Source organism: Prionailurus bengalensis, chromosome C2, assembly GCF_016509475.1.
Source record: "Prionailurus bengalensis isolate Pbe53 chromosome C2, Fcat_Pben_1.1_paternal_pri, whole genome shotgun sequence".
Classification (NCBI taxonomy): Eukaryota; Metazoa; Chordata; class Mammalia; order Carnivora; family Felidae; genus Prionailurus; species Prionailurus bengalensis.
In genome coordinates, this window is record NC_057350.1 from 120,821,187 (window position 1) to 120,842,846 (window position 21,660).

Here is a 21,660-nt window from a genome sequence, read left to right on the forward strand (position 1 = left end):
GCTAACAGATTGAAATAGGACTGAAATTACTTTGTTTTCCCCTAGAAGTTAGACTATGAAGTGCTTTATAGTCCATAAACTAAGTAGGCATTGAGACTTGTTTTCTTGAAGCGCCAGGTTGGCCCAGTTGGGCGGGGCTTAGTATAATGGCTCCATTCTCCACTAGATGGCGCAGCTAGCCTGATGAGGTGGATTGTTGTGGTGCAGGTAGGTGTGTATACGCATGCTCGGGAGTGGTGAAAATGACATCACCCAACTGCCCAGTCTCTAGTATTGGATCTCTGTTTACCCCATCAACAATCGTGCACCCATCCTCTGTCTTCAGCTGTCATCCACTCCCCGCTTTTTCACTGTCCGTGACCAGGCTCCAGGCAGTACCTCTCTCCCAAGTTTTGTCTCAGATGCGGCTATTTTCCCCAGCCCCTTACTTCTGAAAGACTGTAGCTTTGACCCCATCGACCCCTCTGTGGGAGGGTCTCACCCATCAAGGGCCAAATGAGCAATGGCTGAATGCTGGCTGCACCCAGGAACGCCTGCTGGACCCTGCTGCTGCCGGTGCCCCCAGTCTGTGACAAGGTGCCAGCCCACCCCAGAAAAAGTTTGCGAGATAGTGTAGCAGCAGTGTTTCAGGATTATGGAAACTCACAACACACATCTGGCACCAGGCTTCACCCTTAATGACCTTGTTCCAGCACCATCGAATGTGGCCATTTTCTGGGGTCTGCTGGGCCCAGGTTGCCTCACAGCCTCTACCAAATGTACTTCCTGCAGTGGAATTGCTTTTCCCCATGTGGCCCCAGAACCTCCTGGACCCCACTCTGTTCCTGGGGATTCGCCCTTCCCACCAGAGCACTGCCAGGTATCGAGCTGCAGAGTTGGGTGACTTTGCGCTCCCCTTGTTTACAGTCTTAATGGAATTTAAACCCTCTCCTTTCTCCCTTTTTAGTTTAGTCCCTGCGGCTGTTTCCAATTTTCCACTTTCTCTCCAGCTGCTTTGGGGGAGGGGTGCTTTTCACATATTCTGTCCCCACCCCCCATCTCCATTCTCTCTCTGCCCCCAAAAGTGGCTCCCTCCCCACCGTGGCTTCTCGCTCCCCAAGTTCACCTCTCTGTGCCGCATACCTGCTGAATTCTGTGGTTCAGGTTGTGCAGATTGTTGTGTTAATCCTCCAATCAGTTTTCTAGGCATGTAGGATGGTTTAGTGTTGGTCTGGCTGTATTTCATGGATACGAGACACACAAAAAACTTCCATGCTGTTCCATCATCTTGCCCCCCCGCCCCAGAGTTTCTATTATTTAATAAATGTCTACTCTGTGCCAGGTGATGGTATCTTAGAAAGTTTACAGAAGAAAGATAGAGACTGAGGTATCTTAAGTATAAATATTATTGCTAATCCTCAGGACATCCATGCATAATACAATGATCTTCATTCAGTTTGCATATAAGTGAAAAGAAATTCCAAAAATTTACAACTTTGGCTAAGGCTGCACAGAATAATTGGCAAAAACACCACCTTGAAAGCTTCTGCTGTTGATAGGTAGTCAGGAGTGGGGAAATGAGGCAAGTAGTTAAGTTTTTCTTTTACCTTAAGGCCTCAGAAATGTTATCCTGTCATAGCATAAAGCCCAGCATGGGAAATTCAATGGGAGCAATATTGTGAAAGTACATCCATGCCAAGAAGCTGGGTTAAACTGTCCCACAGAGAGTGATGAGGCTGACTTGGAAACACCTGTCCCAGCATCAGGAAAAGCAGTGTTGCAAGTCCACACTTAATGCTTGTTTTAAATATCTGTGGTTGTCAGAATGGGTGGGGGAAGTTTCTGTAAGTGCCTTATTCATATGAATCATACAAAATGGCTTTCATCATATGTTAGTTTAATTGACTTGAATATTTGGAAGAGACTGAAGGTAGAATCTTTAATTATGCCTCTGGGCTCTCTATGCTCTATGAAACCTGTGTGCATGAGCATGAGGTGGTTTGGACTTTGACAGAGTTCTAGGATTGTGATGGCACTCATAACGGTGGGAATTATTTGTTGTCTTATACGACAGTGCTTCTCACAACATCACCTGAGAACTTTTTAGAAATGCAAGAATGTGGGCCCCAACCCAGACCCACTACTGAGTAGGAAACTTGAGGCAGAGTCCAGCAGTCTGTGTTTAACAAAGCTTCCAGAGACTTCTGATACACTAAAGTTTCAGAACTAGGAAAATAAAGTTCAATATGTGGTTCCTAGTTTTGTATCCTTTACTTTCTTCTCTTTTCTCTTCCTCACTACATTACTATCCTGTGATGAAAAGGAGGGCTGGGAGAGAATCTTCACTTATTAGAGAGTTCCCCACCCCCCTCTGCTTTTTCACTATTTATATTTGTTTATAATGTTTCCCCTTCTGGTTTTACAGAAAACAAAAACAAAACAAAAAAATAGACTGTTTTGTGTAAACATTATAAATAATTTTGTTTTAGTATGTGGCTAGTTACATATCTATATTTCTTCTGTAAATCTCCTAAGATGCTTGCAGCAACTGGTTTGAGCTATATATAAGCTGGTGGCTGAGATAGTTTCTAGAGAAAAGTTGTCTATAATCCTATGTTGAGAACCCCAGAGTGCTATGAAATATGTAGTGTGTATCTCTGTGTATGTTGTGTGCATGTGTGTGTGCCTATGTGCATTATTGGTATAAACCAAGGATGGAGAAAAACATTGGACACTTTGCTGTGGTAGAAGATCTGGTGGTTGTGTCTTTTTGTCATTTCCCATGTGACTCTAACCTGTGAGAAGACAGAACTTTGAATGAGGCTTCCTAAGGTAGGACAGTTCATGGACCCCTCCCACCTTGAAACATCATGGGGTACTCTTATTGGGTACTCTTACTTTTACTCTTGCCTCAGACATGTTCTGAAACCCTTATAGGATTTTTTTTCTTCACCAAAGCAAGTTGATAGTGAACCAGCACAGAGCAATAAATTGTGTCCCTTTTAGCAACACCCACACTTTCCTTAAGTCCTTTGAATTTAGAAGATTGGTGGGAGGGCAGAGAAGGAATGAAATCCCTAAATAATCAGAAGGCATTGCATATTTTTACTTTTGGTTCTATCTATGATTAATCTCAGTGTAAAACTAAACTGCTAAAAGGAAATGCATGCAATATTTGATATGCAAACCCATATCATTTCTCTAAATCAGTGTTCTGGTAACAATTTTGATAAGACTGAGTAGGGGTGAGATACATAACTATCAAGTAAAAATGTAAAAGTTGTGGAGATGACACTTTGATATATGTGAATACTATGTTGCACATAGTTAAATGGTGTGCACTGATTTGGCTTCCTTAGAATATTTGTCAGACCCTTTTCTTCTTTATTTCCACATTTTGAATCCCTAGTTCATATTTTTTGAATCTGGGTGACTGAAATAGTATCCCAGATTCCCTGCCTTAAAGAGTCTCACACTATAATAAAAAGTACTAATAATGGTAAACAATACTCTTCCTTGGGCTTAATTTTATTACTGTCATCTTGACATTCCTGTACTCAAATTTATTTGCTAAATTCTTCCTCACAGAAATATAAGACAAAGTCTGATGTTAACTTCCTCTCCATGTCCCTACCATACCTTAATTTATTTTTCTCCCTTAAGATGATTGTCTCCAAAGCTGTTACCTCTTCTGGAAACCACAGCAAATCTCTCTTCCAACAAGAATCTCTCATGGTTCTTTCTCAAGACCTTTTTGCCAATCATCTCTCTTTCTTGAACACCCTCTGTTATTTCTCAGGTGTGCTACAGCCCCTGATTTCAGTTGCCCTAGTCAGCCTTCCCAAACTGCTTGATATACCTGGTTAGCACTGTGGTCACTGATTTATGAATTTCTCTTTCTAGAAAGTCCTTGTCGTCTACTCTACCTGGAGATTTCCTATAAATCCTTAAGAATCTCCTAGGGGCACCTGGGTGGCTCAGTCAGTTAAGTGTCTGACTTCGGTTCAGGTCTTGATCTTGTGGTTCGTGAGTTCATGCCCCACATCGGGCTCTGTGCTGACAGCTCAGAGCCTGGAGCCTGCTTCGGATTCAGTGTCTCCCTCTCTTTCGGACCCTCCCCTGGTTGCACTCTTCCTCTCTCTCTCAAAAATAAATAATAAACATTAAAAAATAATTTAAAAAAAGAATCTCCTATGTAAAGCTTTCCCTAATACTTTGGGGAAAGGAGTTAGTTGGTCTCTCCTTTAGGATTCCTTAGAACTTTGTTAGAACTTGTTTAAAAGAAAAGTTTATATATATTAAGATGCATGCAGTTGCTAATAACAGAAACCTTGACTGAAACAGACTTAAGCAATAAAGACATTTATTGCTCCCATGACTAGAACTCCAGAGAACAGTCTGCAAGGCCGGTTGATTCAGCAGCCCATTATTGTTATCAAGGACCCAGGTTCTTTCCTTTGCTCTGCTCTGCTATTCCCAGTCTGACTTTAACATCAGGTGAGGAGTAACGTGGGTATGGAAGTTCCTGGTATCTTAACCAGGCCCAATAATATTCTGAGGAATAAGAGAGCTCATTGCTCTTCTGTTTCTCTCTTAGGATATCAAAGCTTTTCTAAGAAGTTCCCTAGCTAGCTTCCCTCCACTTTTTATTGACCAGAATAGAGTCACATGGCCATTGTAGTACCAATTATCAGCAAGGGGAAAGGGAACTCCCTTGGAGCTGAGGGAAAGGTCAACTTATCCTGAGTAGATAGCTGTGGGAGGAGGGGTGGCTAGCTGTACAAATCAGGGCTTTTTTGGGAAAGAGGCAGGATGGATGCTGGGTTGGCAATCAATAGTATCTGATACACTAATCAAGTTGATATATAGTATTATATAGTTTAATGATTTATCTTCTTGTTTTAGTAAGGGGCAATGCCTCATTTATCTAGATTATTCTTGGTTGCCATTCAATGCATACAGAATGAAAGAACTTACAAAACTCAGTTCTTCTACAATCTTCATATAGTAACTATGTACCTTTGCTTTAGGCTCCTAAATTCTCTCCAGTATCATGTAGCATTTAAATATATACCTATGAACTAGTCTGATTAGACACGTGTGTAGATGGGCTTGTTGCATTGTGTGATGTCAGAGGAGCACCACTCCTCCAGAAAAAGACTCTGAAGGGAGCCTCCTACGGTGTGCTGCCATGCAGTGTGGCAGTGTGTGTGTGATAGTGTATAAACACAACCATAGGTCTGATCACAGAGAGATTTTAGTACTATTTTCAAAACCATTCTGTAATCTGTTCCATTGTACATAAATATAATCATTATATATGCGAGTAAATTCCCATCCATGTTCCTCTTAAAAAAGCCCCTTTGGGAAATGCTTCAGCATCATGTAGAATGATCATCAACAAGATGCAGGCAGATTGTCTATGAAATACAGGCTTAATATGAGAAGAGCCTTAGAAAACATTTGTACTTTATTTTCACTGGAAATCAGGATCACAATATTGGACAAGAGGAAAAGGCCCTGTAAGATTAAAATATTTTAATATTTTAGGGTCTGGACCATGTCTTATTCATTTTATAATTCAAGTCTCAGAGCAATGCCTTGTGTGTCTGTGGCATGAAAGCAGAATGAGGGAGGAAGGAGTGGGGTTTTCTTGTATTTTCAATGTGGAGAATGAAGTGAAAGCCAGTCCAGAAAGACAAGGCTCATATTTCTAAATGTTTCTCATTTTGAGTGCCCATGAGCCTCTTTCCTCCTTCCTTCTTGCAAACATCATTGTGTCACTTGCCTTTCAGGCATCTGCTATGGGAGGTATATTGCAAGCTCAGCCAGGACAGGAACATCACAGCATTTGGTGTGATGTTCTTTACATTTTAAGATGTTGGTCACTGACCAATTACATAAACTTGGAGGATCATTTTCCTCTTGACTCCAAGGGAGTTTGTGGACTTAGGGAAAGTTGGGTTACAATTCTGCCTAAAGTGTAGCTTTTTAAAGGAAAAAGAGATGAAAAATAGCACAGAGTCTCTGTCGTAAACAGTCTCATTGTCTAGTGGGGGAGACAAAGCCAAGGTCTACAAAGCAATGCTGAACAATGTAAGCCTTTATTAAATTGGCCCACAAAGGGTGTGGTTTAAACTATGAATGCTATAAGAAATCAAAGATGAGGGAACTCATTGAGCACAGGCTGCATCAGAGCATGGTCCCCCATAGGTGGGACTTGAGATAGAGTTTGTAGGACTGTGAGTGCCTTAGAGATAAAATATGTTGTCCAAGCTTCAACCTAGGGCTTGTATCCTGTTCGGGAGAAGTCAGGGTTCCCTGGAGAGCACATATATACAACGTTTGCCTTAGTTGCCCAAATGCCTAAACTTGTAGGGGCAGGGGATGCATCTGGACTGGAGTTTTTACTTGGAGAAGGTGATACCATCAGCTGGCTAGGGGGCAAAGCTCAGGGAAGTGTCATGCTTGTGAGGATATAATCTGGAACCAGGCCTGTGCACACATGTGCTGCATTGTATTGCTTTGCTGGGACAAGCTGCCTCTTTTTCTCCTGGGAAGGTAAGGTCGTAGTTCATGGGTTACCAACAAGAACAGTGGTTTGTGTCCATGGAACTATAGCAGACAGTCTCTTGTTTCCCTCTGTGCATAGGTGGTTGCTGCTTTCTTTATCCTTTGTCTTTGTGGGGTATACAAACAACCCCTTTCATTAGCATTTTCTTCCTACCAGATATCATACTTTATCTCTCGCCTGCTTTCAAACAATACTGTGCTGGAAGTGCATTAATTCAACACTCCATATTTATTTCAACATATAGCTAAAGCACTGAGTGGACGTTTGGCTGTCAGATGCATTATCAGGCTCTACAGGCAGGTGTCTGGCCTCAGATATTAAGGATTTTCCAGCTGCTGCTACTGCAGTGGGGGTGTACAAATGGATGTATGTGTTTGTTAACTGAGCACACTTTCAGCTGCAGTATCCCCACTGGCCTTTACACTGTGTCAAGATGTTGCTTCCTCTCAAGACTTGGGGTTGAAGAGAAGCAGGGCTAGAGCCTTTTGTCAAGTATATTAATTTGGGTCCTCCAAGAAGGAGAATCTGGGAAGAGACTAGTTGTGTGAAAGACCTATTGGAAAAACTTTTTTGATGGAAAATGGGGAGGGAGTTTTGAATTCTGGGACAACTGCCAGACCCTGGTGCAGCTGCATACCCTGTGGAGGTGGGGAAGGAAAGAAGGCTATGTAGTAAAATGTTTAGGCTATGGCACAATTCTTTTTTAATTTTTTTAATTTTTTTTTTTTTTTTTTTTTTTTTTTTGCCATTCACCTGCCATCACAGCAGCTGGTCTCCTCCAAGGCGATGCTTTTCTTTTCTTTTTTTTTTTTTAATTTTTTTTCAACGTTTATTTATTTTTGGGACAGAGAGAGACAGAGCATGAACGGGGGAGGGGCAGAGAGAGAGGGAGACACAGAATCGGAGACAGGCTCCAGGCTCTGAGCCATCAGCCCAGAGCCCGACGCGGGGCTCGAACTCACAGGCCGCGAGATCGTGACCTGGCTGAAGTCGGACGCTTAACCGACTGCGCCACCCAGGCGCCCCTATTTTTTTAATCTTTAAAAAATGTTTATTTTTGAGAGAGAGAGAGAGAGAGAGAGAGAGAGAGAGCGCACAAGTGGGGGAGGGGAAGACAGAGAGGGAGACACAGAATCTGAAGCAGACTCCATGCTCTGAGCTGTCAGCACAGAGCCTGACCCAGGACCAGAACCCATGCGCTGCGAGATCATGATCTGAGCCAAAGTTGGATGCTTACCCGACTAAGCCACCCAGGTGCCCCAGGCTATGGCACAATTCTAAGAAAGGTTTAGTGAGACTCATGGGGCATCCTTAAGCCATAGTGACCCTTCAGAGGAGCCCCGCCTCCCTGCCTTAGTACCCCTACTGAACTCAGTCATTGTCTGGCCTCAGTGAATTTGGTCATGGACTCCAGAGCACAGTAGCTGAGACCATTGGTCAACTGCAGTCCTCATAGTAGGAGATCTGTCTGAGAGATGCACCGTCATGGCCATTACGTCTGATCACCTCTGGTGGCAAGCAGCTTACTCTATTTACTCCAACGTGCCTCTTGTTGAAAGCTGGGACTAGAGCTGGTGCAAAGGTTCAGGCAGGGCTGTTTAGGTTTTGGGACGTTGTATGAATTTAACCACAGGGACCCAAGTACTAGGCATTCACTATAACAAATAATTGAGTTCCCTGCTTGGGGAAAAACAGTGGACACTTCATGTTTACTTCTTGTTATTGCACTGAAAGCATATTGCAAAAATAATTGGCTCACCTTCTGGGAACTTTAAATGGTATTAATACAGGTTCTCTCTATTCAGGCCCTATGAAGTTAGTGTCTTGTGCTTTCCTTATTTATATCCCACTTGAATAGCAAGCAGAGGTCATAGTATCACTCATGGTACCTGCTGAATAACTTAGAAAATGAATCCTTCCTAGTCAAAGAGTGTTGGAAAAATGATGTTCTTCACAGGTACCCTAAACTACTGGCAGTGTGCATAATGTGTCTTCCCTTCTCTTTCCTGACTAGTTTTATTGTAATCAATTGGCATGGAACATGAAAGGCTGCCAACTGTTCTATGGTGGATAAAGCATTCATAGTGGTTACATATCCATCACTTACTTTCTCTTGCTAACAAAGGTTAGGATACAATGTTTCTCACTGTTATTGGAGGAGTGGGCCAAACACTGAAGCTGGAATGATGTAAAAATATTCTTGAAAGAAGTGTTTTTATTCTCCCCCATCATTCTGTTTAATTCTCCACACTGTTGTCAAAGTGATAGCTCTTACATAGAAATTTTATTGTTTTACACTCCTGCCTAAAATCTTTCAATAGTTTTACATTACAATTGGGTTAAAAATAAAAACTTTTTTAGCATACCCAGGAACTTCTTTATGACTTGGCCTCTGCCTATGGTCTGCTGTCCTAGAGTTCTCTCCTCTCTCTCTCTCTCTCTCTCTCTCTCTCTCTCTCATCTCTCATCTCTCATCTCTCATCTCTCATCTCTCTTTCCCTCCATTTATTTTATTCTTACACCACTACTAACTCTCTAAATCCACCAGATTTCTTAAGTCATGTATTTATACATAATCTTCAGTAGGTTATCCTGTTGGCAGTTAACACAAAAATACTACAATTTTAGTGACTACACAACAGAAGTTAACTTTTCATTCACATAGCAGTCCAATGTAGGTGTTCCTGGTTGGCAGATGGCTTTCTCCCTCCTGGTATCTTGGGGACCCAGGCTTCTTCAGTCTGGTGGCTTTGTCTACCTATAGGGCCTTTGTTTCCATCTATCAGATATATGGGAAAGAGAAGGGGAAAACTCACCTACCCATTCAAAGCTGTATTCCAGAAGTGGCACATATTATTTCTGCTTGTATTCTGTTGGTGAGAACCCAACCAGAGACAAGATAGCCAAGAAACACAATCTCTGGCTGAGCACCAACTTTCCCAAGAACTATGCTACACATTGGTAAACATAAATCCTGAGGAACTTTTATTCATTTATTCACTTATTCATTCATTCATTTTAAAAAGTTAAATCTAAGTTAGTTAACATATAGTGTAATAATTATTCAAGAATAGAATTTAGTGATTCATCACTTACATATAACACCCAGGGCTCATCCCAACAAGTGTCCTCCTTAAGGCCCCTTGCTCATTTAGCCCATCCCCCCACTGAACACTCCTCCAGCAACCCTCAGTTTTTTCTCTGTGTTTAAGAGTCTCTTATAGTTTATCTCCCTCTCTGTTTTTATATTATTTTTGCTTCTCTTCCCTTATGTTCATCTGTTTTGTGTCTTAAATTCCACATATGAGTGAAGTCATATGGCTTGGTCTCTGCCTATGGTCTGCAGTCCTAGTGTTCTCTTGTTCTCTCTCTTTCCCTAATTTTGCTTAGCATAATACACTCTAGTTTCATCAGTGTTGTTGCAAATGGCAAGATTTTATTCTTTTTGGTCACTGAATAATATTCCATTGTATATATATACCACATCTTTTTTACCCATTCATCAGTCAGTTGACATTTGGGCTCTTTCCATACTTTGGCTATTGTTGATAGTGCTGCTATAAATATTGGGGTGCATGTGTCCTTTCTAATCAGCACTCCTCTATTCTTTGGATAAATACCTAGTAGTGCGATTGCTGGGTCATAAGGTAGCTCTATTTTTAATTTTTTGAGGAAACTCCATACCATTTTCCAGAGTGGCTGTACCTGTTTACATTCCCACCAGCAGTGCAAAAGGGCTCTCCTTCCTCCACATCCTTGCCAATATCTGTTCTTTCCTGAGTTGTTAATTTTAGCCATTCTGAAAGATGTGAGGTGGTATCTCATTGTGGTATTGATTTGTATTTCCCTGATGATGAGTGATGTTGAGCATCTATTCATGTATCTGTTAACCATCTGGATGTCTTTGGAAAAGTGTCTATTCAAGTCTTTTGCCCATTTCTTCCCTGGATTATTTGATAAGTTCTTTATAGATTTTGGATACTAACCCTTTATCTGATATGCCATTTGCAAATATCTTCTCCCATTCCATCAGTTGCCTTTTAGCTTTGCTGATTGTTTCCTTCGCTATACAGAAGTTTTTATCTTGATGAGGTCTTGATAGCTCATTTTTGCTTTTGTTTCCCTTGCCTCTGGAGACATGTCAAGTAAGAGATTGCTGTGGCTGAGGTCAAAGAGGTTGTTGCCTATTTTCTTCTCTAGGATTTTGATGTCTTCTTGTCTTATGTTTAGGTCTTTCATCCATTTTGAGTTTATTTTGTATGGTGTAAGAAAGTGGTCCAGGTTCATTCTTCTGCATGTCGCTGTCCAGTTTTCCCAACACCATTTACTGAAGAGACGGTCTTTTTTCCATTGGATATTCTTTCCTGCTTTGTCACAGATTAATTGGCCGTATGTTTCTGAGTCCATTTCTGGGTTCTCTATTCTGTTCCATTGACCTATGTGTCTGTTTCTGTGCCAGTACCATATTGTCTTGATGATTACAGCTTTGTAGTAGAGGCTAAATCTGGTATTGTGATGCCTCCCACTTTGGTTTTCTTTTTCAAGATTGCTTTGGCTATTCAGGGTCTTTTGTGGTTCCAAACAAATTTTAGGATTGTTTGTTCTAGCTCTGTGAAAAGTGCTGGTGTTATTTTGATAGAGATTTCACTGAATATGTAGATTTCTTTGGGCAGTATAGACATTTTAACAATGTTTGTTCTTCCAATCCATGAGCATGGAATGTTTTTCGATTTTTTTGTGGGTCTTCTTCAATTTATTTCATAAATTTTCTATAGTTTTCAGTCTATAGATTTTTCAAGCTCTGGTTATGTTTATCCCTAGATATTTTATGGTTTTCGGTGCAATTGTAAATGGGATCAATTCCTTGATTTCCCTTTCCATTGCTTCATTATTGGTGTATAGAAATGCTACTGATTCCTGTACATTGATTTTATATCCTGCAACTTTGCTGAACTCATGTATTAGTTCTAGCAGCTTTTTGGTGGGGTCTTTTGGGTTTTACACATAGAGTAGTATCATGTCATCTGCAAAGAGTGAAAGTTTGACTTCCTCCTTGCCAATTTGGATGCCTTTTATTTCTTTATGTTGTCTGATTACTGAGGCTAGGACTTCCAACACTATGTTGAATAACATTGGTGGGAGTGGACATCCTTGTCATGTTCCTGGCCTTAGGGGGAAAGGTCTCAGTTGTTCCCATTGAGGATGATATTAGTGGTGGGTGTTTTTATATGGCTTTCATGATCTTAAGGTATGGTCCTTTTATCCCTAATTTCTTGAGGGCTTGTATCAAGAAAGGATGCTATATTTTGTCACATGCTTTCTCTGGTTCTATTGAGAGGATCATGTGGTTCTTATCCTTTCTTTTATTAATGTGATGTATCACTTTGATTGATTTGCAGATATTGAACCAGCCCTGTATCCCAGGAATAAATCCCACTTGGTCATGGTGAATAATTCTTTAAATTTATTGTTGGTTGCGGTTTGCCAGTATCTAGTTGATAATTTTTGAATCCATGTTCATCAGGGAAATAGGTCTGTAGTTCTCCCTTTTAGTGGGGTCTTTGTCTGGTCTTGGAATCAAGATAATTCTGACCTTGTAGACTGAGTTTGGAAGTTTTCTGTCCATTTCTATTTTTTGGAACAACTTCAAAAGAATAGGCTATAATTCTTTTTTAAATGTTTGATAGTCCATCTGGCCTTGGACTCTTGTTTCTTGGGAGATTTTTGATTACTGATTCAATTTCTTTAGTGATTATAGTCTTTTCAAATTTTCTATTTCTTCCTGTTTCAGTTTTGGTAGTTTATATATTTGTAGGAATTTGTCCATTTCTTCAAGATTGCCCAATTTATTGGCAATAATTGCTCATAATATTCTCTTATTATTGTTTGTATTTCTTATGTTTATTTATTTTTGAAAGAGAGAGGCAGAGAATGAGCAGAGGAGGGTCAGAGAGAGTGGGAGACACAGAATCTGAAGCAGGCTCCAGCCTCTGAGCTGTCAGCACAGAGCCCGCTGCAGGACTCTAACCCACAAACCATGAGATAATGACCTGAGCCGAAGTCAGAGGCTTAACCACCTGAGTCACCCAGGTGCCCCTATTGTTTGTGTTTCTGCCAATGTTGGTTGTGATCTCCTCTTTCATTTGTGATTTTACTTATTTGGCTCCTTTCCTTTCTGTTTTTGATCAATCTGGCTAGTGGTTTATCAATACTGTTAATTCTTTTGAAGAACCAGCTCCTGGTTTCATTGATCTGTTCAACTGTTTGTTTTTTTTTTTCAATATCATTGATTTCTTTTCTAATCTTTATTATTTCCTTCTTCTACTGGTATTGGGCTTTATTTGCTGTTCTTTTTCCAGCTCTTTTAGGTGTAAGGTTAGGTTGTATATTTGAGACTTTTCTTCCTTCTTTAGGAATTCAGGAAGCAATTCAGAAAGGCCTGAATTCCTGTATAATTCCCTCTTATGACCACCTTTGCTGCACCCCAAGATTTTGGGTTGTCATGTTTTCATTTTCATTGACGTCCATGCACTTTTTAATTGCCTCTTTAATTTCTTGGTTAACCCATTCATTGTTTAGTAGGATGTTCATCTAATCTCCAAGTATTCATAGTCTTTCCAAATTTTTTTCTTATGGTTAATTTCGAGTTTCATAGTGTTGTGGTCTCAAAATACGCAAGGTATGATCTTGATCTTTTTGTACTTGTTGAGGGCAGGTTTGTGTCTGGAGAATGTTCCATATGCACTCAAGAAGAATGTGTATTCTGATGCTTTAGGATGAAATGTTCTGAATATATCTGTTAAGTCCATCTGGTCCAGTGTATCATTAAAAGCCATTGTTTCCTTGTTGATTTTCTGCTTAGATGATATGCCCATTGTTGTAAGTGGGTGTTAAAGTCCTCTACTATTATGGTATTATTATCAATGAGTTTCTTTATGTTTGTGATTAATCAATTTATATATTTTGGCTATTTCACATTGGGGGCATAAATATTTACAATTGTTAGATCTTGGTGAGTAGGCTCCTTAATTATGATATAATGCCCTTCTTCGTCTCTTGTTACAGTCTTTATTTTAAAATCTAGTTTGTCTGATATAAGTATGGCTACTCCAGCTTTCTTTTGATGACAATCAGCATGATAGATGGTTCTCCATCCCCTTAGTTTCAATCTGTAAATATCTTTAGGTCTAAAATGGGTCCCTTGTAAGCAGCATATAGATGGGTCTTGTTTTCTTATCCATTTTGGTACCCTATGTCTTTTGATTGGAGCTTTTAGTCCATTGACATTTTGAGTGAGTACTGAAAGGTATGAATTTATTACAATTGTCTTGCCTATAGAGTTAGAGTTCCTGGTGATGTTCTCTGGTCCTTTCTAGTCTTTGTTGTTTTTGGTCTTTTTTGTTTTGTTTCATCTTGTCTCCACTCAAAGTATCCATCTCCCTTAAAATTGCTTGCAGGGCTGGTTTAGTGGTCATGAACTCCTTTAGTTTTTGTTTGCCTAGGAAACAATTTATTTCTCCTTCTATTTTGAATGACAGACTTGCTGGATAAAGAATTCTGGGCTGCATATTTTTCTGATTCAACACATTGAATATATCCTTCCAATTCCTGGGGAAGTTTTAGCTAGCTCTGCTGTTATGTACTGCCACCCACATGTGCAACCTGGATCCCAACTTATTCCCTGATTCAGCTTATCTGAAAAAATCTTACATGACCTTTTAAGATTCATCTAAAGCTTTGCATCATTCAAAGGGCTTTAGAGCGTTTTCTCTCTATACTCATATAACACAGAGGGCTTACTAACTGTCATAGCACATGTCACATTGTATTATGATTGTTTGCTTAAGGGTTTGCATTTTACAAACCTGAGCTATAGGGCCAGGACTGTTTTTATTTTAAATCTAGAAATGTCTTGTACAAAATACGTACCCAACAAAGTATTAATAAATAAATGAAAGTCCATTAGATGACTGGATTCACAAGAGTTGTAAAACCTCCCACATTTGATGTTTAAAGAGTAAATTGTGGATTTACCCTAAAACGCATGTATCAGTCCTAATTTTAAATTGAGGAATGTAAAATCCTCTGAAGTTTCTTTGCTATTTGTTAATATATCCATAATATTAGGAAAGTTTACAGTTACCAGATTACCGTGAGCATCCTAACAGAGTATGTAAACTTAAAAGTCAAGGATTATTACTTGAGTTCAACCTTCACTGAAAGGAATGTTGTATCTTTAGAATGCATTTGCTACAGATAAACAGAAACTTGATTCAAAGTCTTTTGAAAAATTAAAGAATATATTATGTCTAGCAGTAGGGTAGCTCCAGAATAGGTTGATCCATTTGTTCAGTGAAGTCATCAGGAACTGAGTTCTGTCTGTACCATGGCCCTACCATTCTCAGTATATTGCCTATGTCCTTGGACTGGATCCCCTTAAGGTCACAAAATATCTTTCAGCAAAAAATGGAGAAATAAATTGTCTTGGTCATGTCCCAAGGGAGAAAACAAGAACACCGCTCTCCCAACAATGGTATATAAGTGCTTCCTTTTAGTTTGATGAGTCTATCTTATACATGTGCTAATTTGTGAACCAAAAACTTTCTGGGAAATTTTATCTCCTGACTGATTATTAGATTACTCAATATTTTACAGGGCAAAGGTTTTCTTGAATCACTTTGGTAGATTGAAGAAGCAGGTAGCTTTTCCCTCCAAAATTTGTGGCTCCATTAGGAAAGAAAGAAGGGGGGAAATATGTGCTGGATATTCGAACAATAGTGTCCACACCACAAATATCTTAGTACAGTCAATCTATTGAACCAGTATCTATGGAATAGTGAGCAATTTCTAAACCAGGCAATGTATAACCTTTTCTTCTGCCACTTCTACAAGTTTAAAATCATATATTTAAAAGCACCCAGTAGTGAACATTTTAGATTCAGTTCCTCCAGTGCAATTGTTTATTCTTTATTTTAGGGCTAATAATGGGATTAATCATACGATATGCTACAGCACCAACTGATATTGAAAGTGGAACTGTGTATGATTGTGGAAAACTGGCCTTCAGTCCATCAACTCTGCTGATTAATATCACTGACCAAGTTTATGAATATAAATACAAGAGAGAAATAAGCCAACATAACATCAATCCTCACCAAGGCAATGCTATACTTGAAAAGGTAAGGATTACAGCTGGTGATATATTTTTGTTTTCAAGTATAAAAAAATTGAACCATCATATGTAATACATTAATACACGTGTATATGTTCTTTTTAAACAGCACACTGTTGGGCCAATTTAGTTGACTGAGGGGTTAATGCCTTGATACATTCTTATTGTAAGTTTAGTTGTTTGTATTTTTTCCTAGAAGTTGCAAAAGAATGGTTTTTAATATAATTGCTTTGCAAAGCACGGATGCATTCGATAAACAGATAATTCTGACTCTGCCTGTCATGATACTTGTTTCAAATATTTACACATGTGTTCATGTGTCATTATATATATTGACAGCTGGCTACTCAGATCAAATATTCCTTAAGTCAAAAGGAAAATGAGGGGAATAAAAATTTTGCGCTTGTAAATCTTGATTTAAGGTGACTAGCTTTTGGCTGCCAACACAGAACACTGGCCACTTGGCTGTTTATAAATTTACTGACACACAGTCAATCTCAAGAGACCTTGATTCCACCAGTTTAGTTAGAAATCTTAGGTAGGAAAAAGAAAAATTGTAAAGTAACCCATCTTTGTTTCTTTGTTTCAAGTTTTTATTTAAATTCCAGTTGTATTCCATATAGTATAATATTAGCTTCAGGAGTAGAATTCAGTGATTCATCACTTATATACAATATCCAGTGCTCATCACAATAAATGTCCTTCCTTAGTCCCTGTCACCCATTTAACCTATCCCTCCTCCCATTTCTCCTCCAGCAACCTTCAATTTTTCCCTATAGTTAAGAATCTGTTTTATGTTTTGCCTCTCTCTCCTTTTTTCCCCCATGTTCATCTGTTTCGTTTCTTAAATTCCACATATGCGTCAAATCGTATGGTATTTGTCTTTCTCTGACTTATTTTACTTGGCATAATACTCTCTAGCTCCATCCATGTCATTGTAAATGGCAAGATTTCAACTTTTTGATGACTGAGTAATATTCCATTGTGTGTGTATGTACTTGTGTACGTATATGTATGTATGTATATGTACGTACATATGTACATACACACACACACATATATACATACATATATATACACACACACACCACATCTGTCTTATACATTCATCAGTCAATGGACATTTGAGCTTTTCCATAATTTGGCTATTGTTGACAATGCTGCTATAAACATTGGGGTACATGTATCCCATCAAATCAGTATTTTTGTATCCAGCAATTGCTGGATAGTTCTATTTTTGACTTTTTGAGAAAACACCATACTATTTTCCAAAGTGACCGTACCAGTTTGCATTCCCACCGACAGTGTAAGAGTGCCCCCCTAGTGACCCATCTTTTAAAAATGGTCTTATTGCAAATTTGTGAACTGCTTCAGTTATTGAAAGGAAACTTCCTTCTGTTCTCAGGACTCTGGGTCAGAAAATAGGTAAGATTACCTCTTGTAGTGTATTATGAATTCTGGATTAGTCTTTGAAATAAAGAATAAGTGAATTTGTGTTTAATATCATAAGTACACACTAAGAACCAGGATCTTTTTCTTTAATGTTTATTTATTTTTGAGAGAGAGAAAGATAGAGTGCAAGCAGGGGTGGGGCACAGAAAGAGGGAGACATAGAGTCTGAAGCAGGCTATAGGCTCTGAGCTGTCAGCACAGAGCCTGACATGGGATTCAAACTCACCAACAGTGAGATCATGACCCGAGTCAAAGTTGGATACTTAACCCACTGAGCCACCCAGGTGCCCCAGGAACCAGGATCTTAGGTGACTCATGACAGAACTTTCCTTGATGGAAATTTATTTTATCACTTTCACCCGTACGGATTTAGTTTTCTTTTAATACACACACACACACACACACACACACACACACACACACACACACATTTGTTTCTATTTTGAGAGATTTGGGGTAAGAAGGGACATACTTGGTCTGTCATTTTTCCTCACTCAAGATGGATAATTTTTAGTGTTTTTTTTCCCATTATTTTCCACTAGTGCATTTCTAGATTAACTTCCTCCTAGCACGTGGTGAGGGCTCAGGAAAGTAAAACTAATTATAATATGAGCCTAAATCAAACTTAGAAAAGTAAATTGAAGCATGCAAAACACAAATTGAATAATGTATTTCTGAAATAAATAGGAACAACTTCTAAATCTTCTGCTGTTTTTTTAAATTGATTATAATCTTGTATTTTTAGAAGTTCATAGAAGAGCTGAATTTATGCTAATAGTCTTGATGAAGATCAAGAATTTAAAATATATTTAAAAGCTGAAAGGACAATGCCATTATGCCATTGTCATACTTGAGACAATTAACAATAACTCAATAGCATCTAATATAATCTATTTGTATGAGATAAATTTCCCCTAATGTCCCAGAATGTCTTTTTAAACTGTGTCCTCATCTAGGACATAATTTAAATATAGATCCAGGATCTAATCAAGGTTTTTGCCCACATTTTAATCTGGAAAAGTCCTTTTCTCCCACAACATTGAACTTTTTGAAGTGTCCAAGTCATTTGTACAATGTCCCATATCCTGGATTTTTTTCTGGTTTTCTTAGTAGATTTATATTACTGTTTTTTACATATTTTATTTCTTCAAAATGTTGTTTAAATTCTAGTTAGCTAATGTAGTGTAATATTTGTTTTAGGAGTAGAATTTAATGATTCATCACTTACATGTAATACCCAGTGCTCATCATAACAAGTGCCCTCCTTAGTACCCATCACCCATTTAGCCCATCCCCCTCCACCTCCCTCCATCAACCTTCAGTTTGCTCTCTATTGTTAAGAGTCTCTTACGGTTTGCTTCCCTCTCTCTCTTGTTTTTCTCCCTTCCCATATGTTCATCTGTTTTGTTTCTTAAATTCCACCTAAGAGTGAAATCATATGGTATTTGTCTTTCTCTGACTGATTTATTTTGTTTAGCATAAGACACTATAGCTCCATCCACATTGTTGAAAATGGCAAGATTTTATGTATTTTGATGGCTGAATAATATTCCATCATATATATATATATATATATATATATATATATATATATATGCCACATCTTCTTTATCCATTCATCAGTGGAGAGACATCTGGGCTCTTTCCATAATTTAGCTATTGTTGATAATGCTGCTATAAATATCATGGTGCATGTACCAACAGTATAAGAGGGTTCTCCTTTCTCGGCATCCTCCCCAACATGTGTTGTTTCTTGTGTTGTTAATCATAGCCATTCTGAATGGCCTGAGGTGCTATCTCATTGTGCTTTTGACTTGCATTTCCCTGATGATGAGTGATGTTGAGCAGCTTTTCATGTGTCTGTTAGCCATATGTATATTCTCTTTCGAAAAATGTCTCTTCATGTCTTCTGCCTATTTCTTCACTGGATTATTTAATTTTGTGGGTTGAATTTGATAACTTCTTTATAGATTTTGGATACTAACCCTGTATCCAATAGGTCATTTGCAAATATCTTTTCCCATTCCATAGGCTGCCTTTTAGTTTTGTTGATTGTTTCCTTGGCTGTGCAGAAGCTTTTTATCTTGAGGAAGTCCCAATAGTTCATTTTTGCTGTTGTTTCCTTTACCTCCAGATATGTGTCTTGTAAGAAGTTGCTATAGCCAAGGTCAAAGAAGATGTTTGACCTAGGATTTTGATGGTTTCCTATGTCACATTTAAGTCTTTCATATATTTTGAATTTACTTATATGTAAGGTGTAAAAAAGTGTTCCAGTTTTATTCTTCTGTGTGTTGCTGTCCAGTTTTTCCAACACCATTTGCTAAAGAGACTGTCTTGTTTTCATTGGATATTCTTTCCTGCTTTCTCAAAGATGAGTTGACCATATAGTTATGTGTCCATTTCTGGGTTCTCTATTCCACTGATCTATGTGTCTGTTTCTGTGCCATTACCATACTGTCTTGATGACTACAGCTTTGTAATATAGCTTGAAGTCCAGAATTATGATGCCTCTTGCTTTTCTTTTCTTTTTCAGGATTGCTTTGGTTATTCGGTGTCTGTTGTGGTTCCATACAGATTTTAGGATTGTTTATTCTAACTCTGTGAAAATTCTGGTGGCATTTTGGTAGGAATTGCATGAAATGTGCTGATAGCTTTGGGTAGTATAGACATTTTAACATTGTTTGTTCTTCCAATCCATGAGCATGGAATGCTTTTCCATTTCTTTGTGTCCTCTTCAATTTCTTTCACAAGTGTTCTTTAGTTTTCAGAATACAGATATTTTACCTCTTTGGTTAGGTTTAATCCTAGATATCTTATGGGTTTTGGTGCAATTGTAAATGGGAACAACTCCTTGATTTTTTTTCTGCTGCCTCATTATTGGTGTATAGAGATGCAACATATTTCTGTATATTGATTTTATATCCTGAGACTTTGATGAATTCATGTGTTAGTTCTAGAAATTTTTTGCTGGAGTCTTTCAGGTTTTCTACATAGAGTATCATGTCATCTGCAAATAGTGAAAGTTTGACTTCTTCCTTGCCGGTTGCATGCCTTTTATTTCTTTTTGTTGTTTGACTGCTGAGGCTAAGACTTCCAGGTCTATGTTGAATAGTAATGGTGAGAGTGGATATCTCTGTCTTGTACCCAACAGTAGAGGAAAAGCTCTCAGATTTCCCCATTGAGGACAATATTATCTGTGAGTCTTTCATATATGGCCTTAATGATATTGAGGTATGTTCCATGTATCCCTACTTTGTTCAGAGTTTTTATCAAGAATGGATTCTGTATTTTATCAAACACTTTTTCTGCATCTATTGACAGGATCATATGATGCTTATCCTTTCTTTTATTAATGTAGTATATCACATTGATTGATTTGTGAATATTGAATCAGCCCTGCAGCCCAGGAATAAATCCCACTTGATCATGGTGAATATTTCTTTGAATGTACTATTGAATTGGATTTTCTAGTATCTTGTTGAAAATTTTTACATCCATGTTCATCAGAGATACTGGCCTATAACTCTCCTTTTTAGTGGGGTCTTTCTCTGGTTTTTGAATCAAGATAATGCTAGGTTTATAGAATGAATTTGGAAGTTTTCCTTCCATTTCTATTTTTTGCAACAGTTAGAGGATAGGTATTCACTCTTCTTTAAATGTCCAGTAGAATCCCCCTGGGATGTCATCTGGCCCTGCACTATTGTTGGGAGATTTTTGATTACTGATTCAATTTCTTTGCTGCTATAGGTCTATTTAAATTTTCTATACCTTCCTGTTTCAGTTTTGGTAGTTTGTATGTTTCTAGGAATTAATCTATCACTTTCTTCTGATTGCCCAGTTTGTTGGCATAATTTTTAATAATACTCTCGTATAATAGTTTGTATTTCTGTGGTAATGGTTGTGATTTCTCCTCTTTCATTCATGATTTTATTTATTTGGTTCCTTTCTCTTTTCTTTTTGATAAGCCTGGCTGGGGGTTTATCAATGTTATTAATTCTTTCGAAGAACCAGCTCTTGGTTTTTTTGATCTCTTCTATTTGTTTGTTGTTGTTGTTGTTTGTTTTGTTTTGTTTTATTTCTGTATAATTTATTTCTGCTTTATTCTTTATTATTTCACTTCTTTTGCTGGCTTAAGTCTTTATTTGCTGTTCCTTTTCTAGCTCTTTAGGTGTAAGGTTATGTTGTGTATTTGAGACCTTTCTTGTTTGTGTTGCAGTATACTTCCTCTTATGGCCACCTTTGCTGCCTCAAAGGTTTTGGATTGTCATGTTTTCATTTTCATTTGCTTCCATGTCTTTTTAAATTTCTTCTTTAATTTCCTGTTAACTCATTAATTCTTTAGTAGGACGTTCTTTAACCTCCATGTATTTGTGGTCTTTCCAAATTTTTTCTTGTGGTTCACTTCAAGTTTCATAAGGTTGTTGTCTGAAAATATGTATAGCATAATCTCAGTCTTTTTATACTGGTTGTGGCCTGATTTGTG

At 38.3% G+C, this 21,660-nt stretch overlaps 1 protein-coding gene across 4 annotated transcripts in view; it reads left to right on the forward strand.

Annotated features, from left to right (window-relative positions):
* Nucleotides 1-21,660, forward strand: part of SLC9A9 (solute carrier family 9 member A9) — a 703,780-nt gene that overhangs the window by 133,784 nt on the left and 548,336 nt on the right. For all 4 annotated transcript variants that reach the window (XM_043595208.1, XM_043595207.1, XM_043595209.1 and 1 more), the window contains one exon: nucleotides 15,530-15,732. In XM_043595208.1, the coding sequence (XP_043451143.1) occupies nucleotides 15,538-15,732 (195 nt within the window). In that variant the 5' untranslated portion in view covers nucleotides 15,530-15,537. The remainder of the gene's footprint in view (nucleotides 1-15,529; nucleotides 15,733-21,660) is intronic.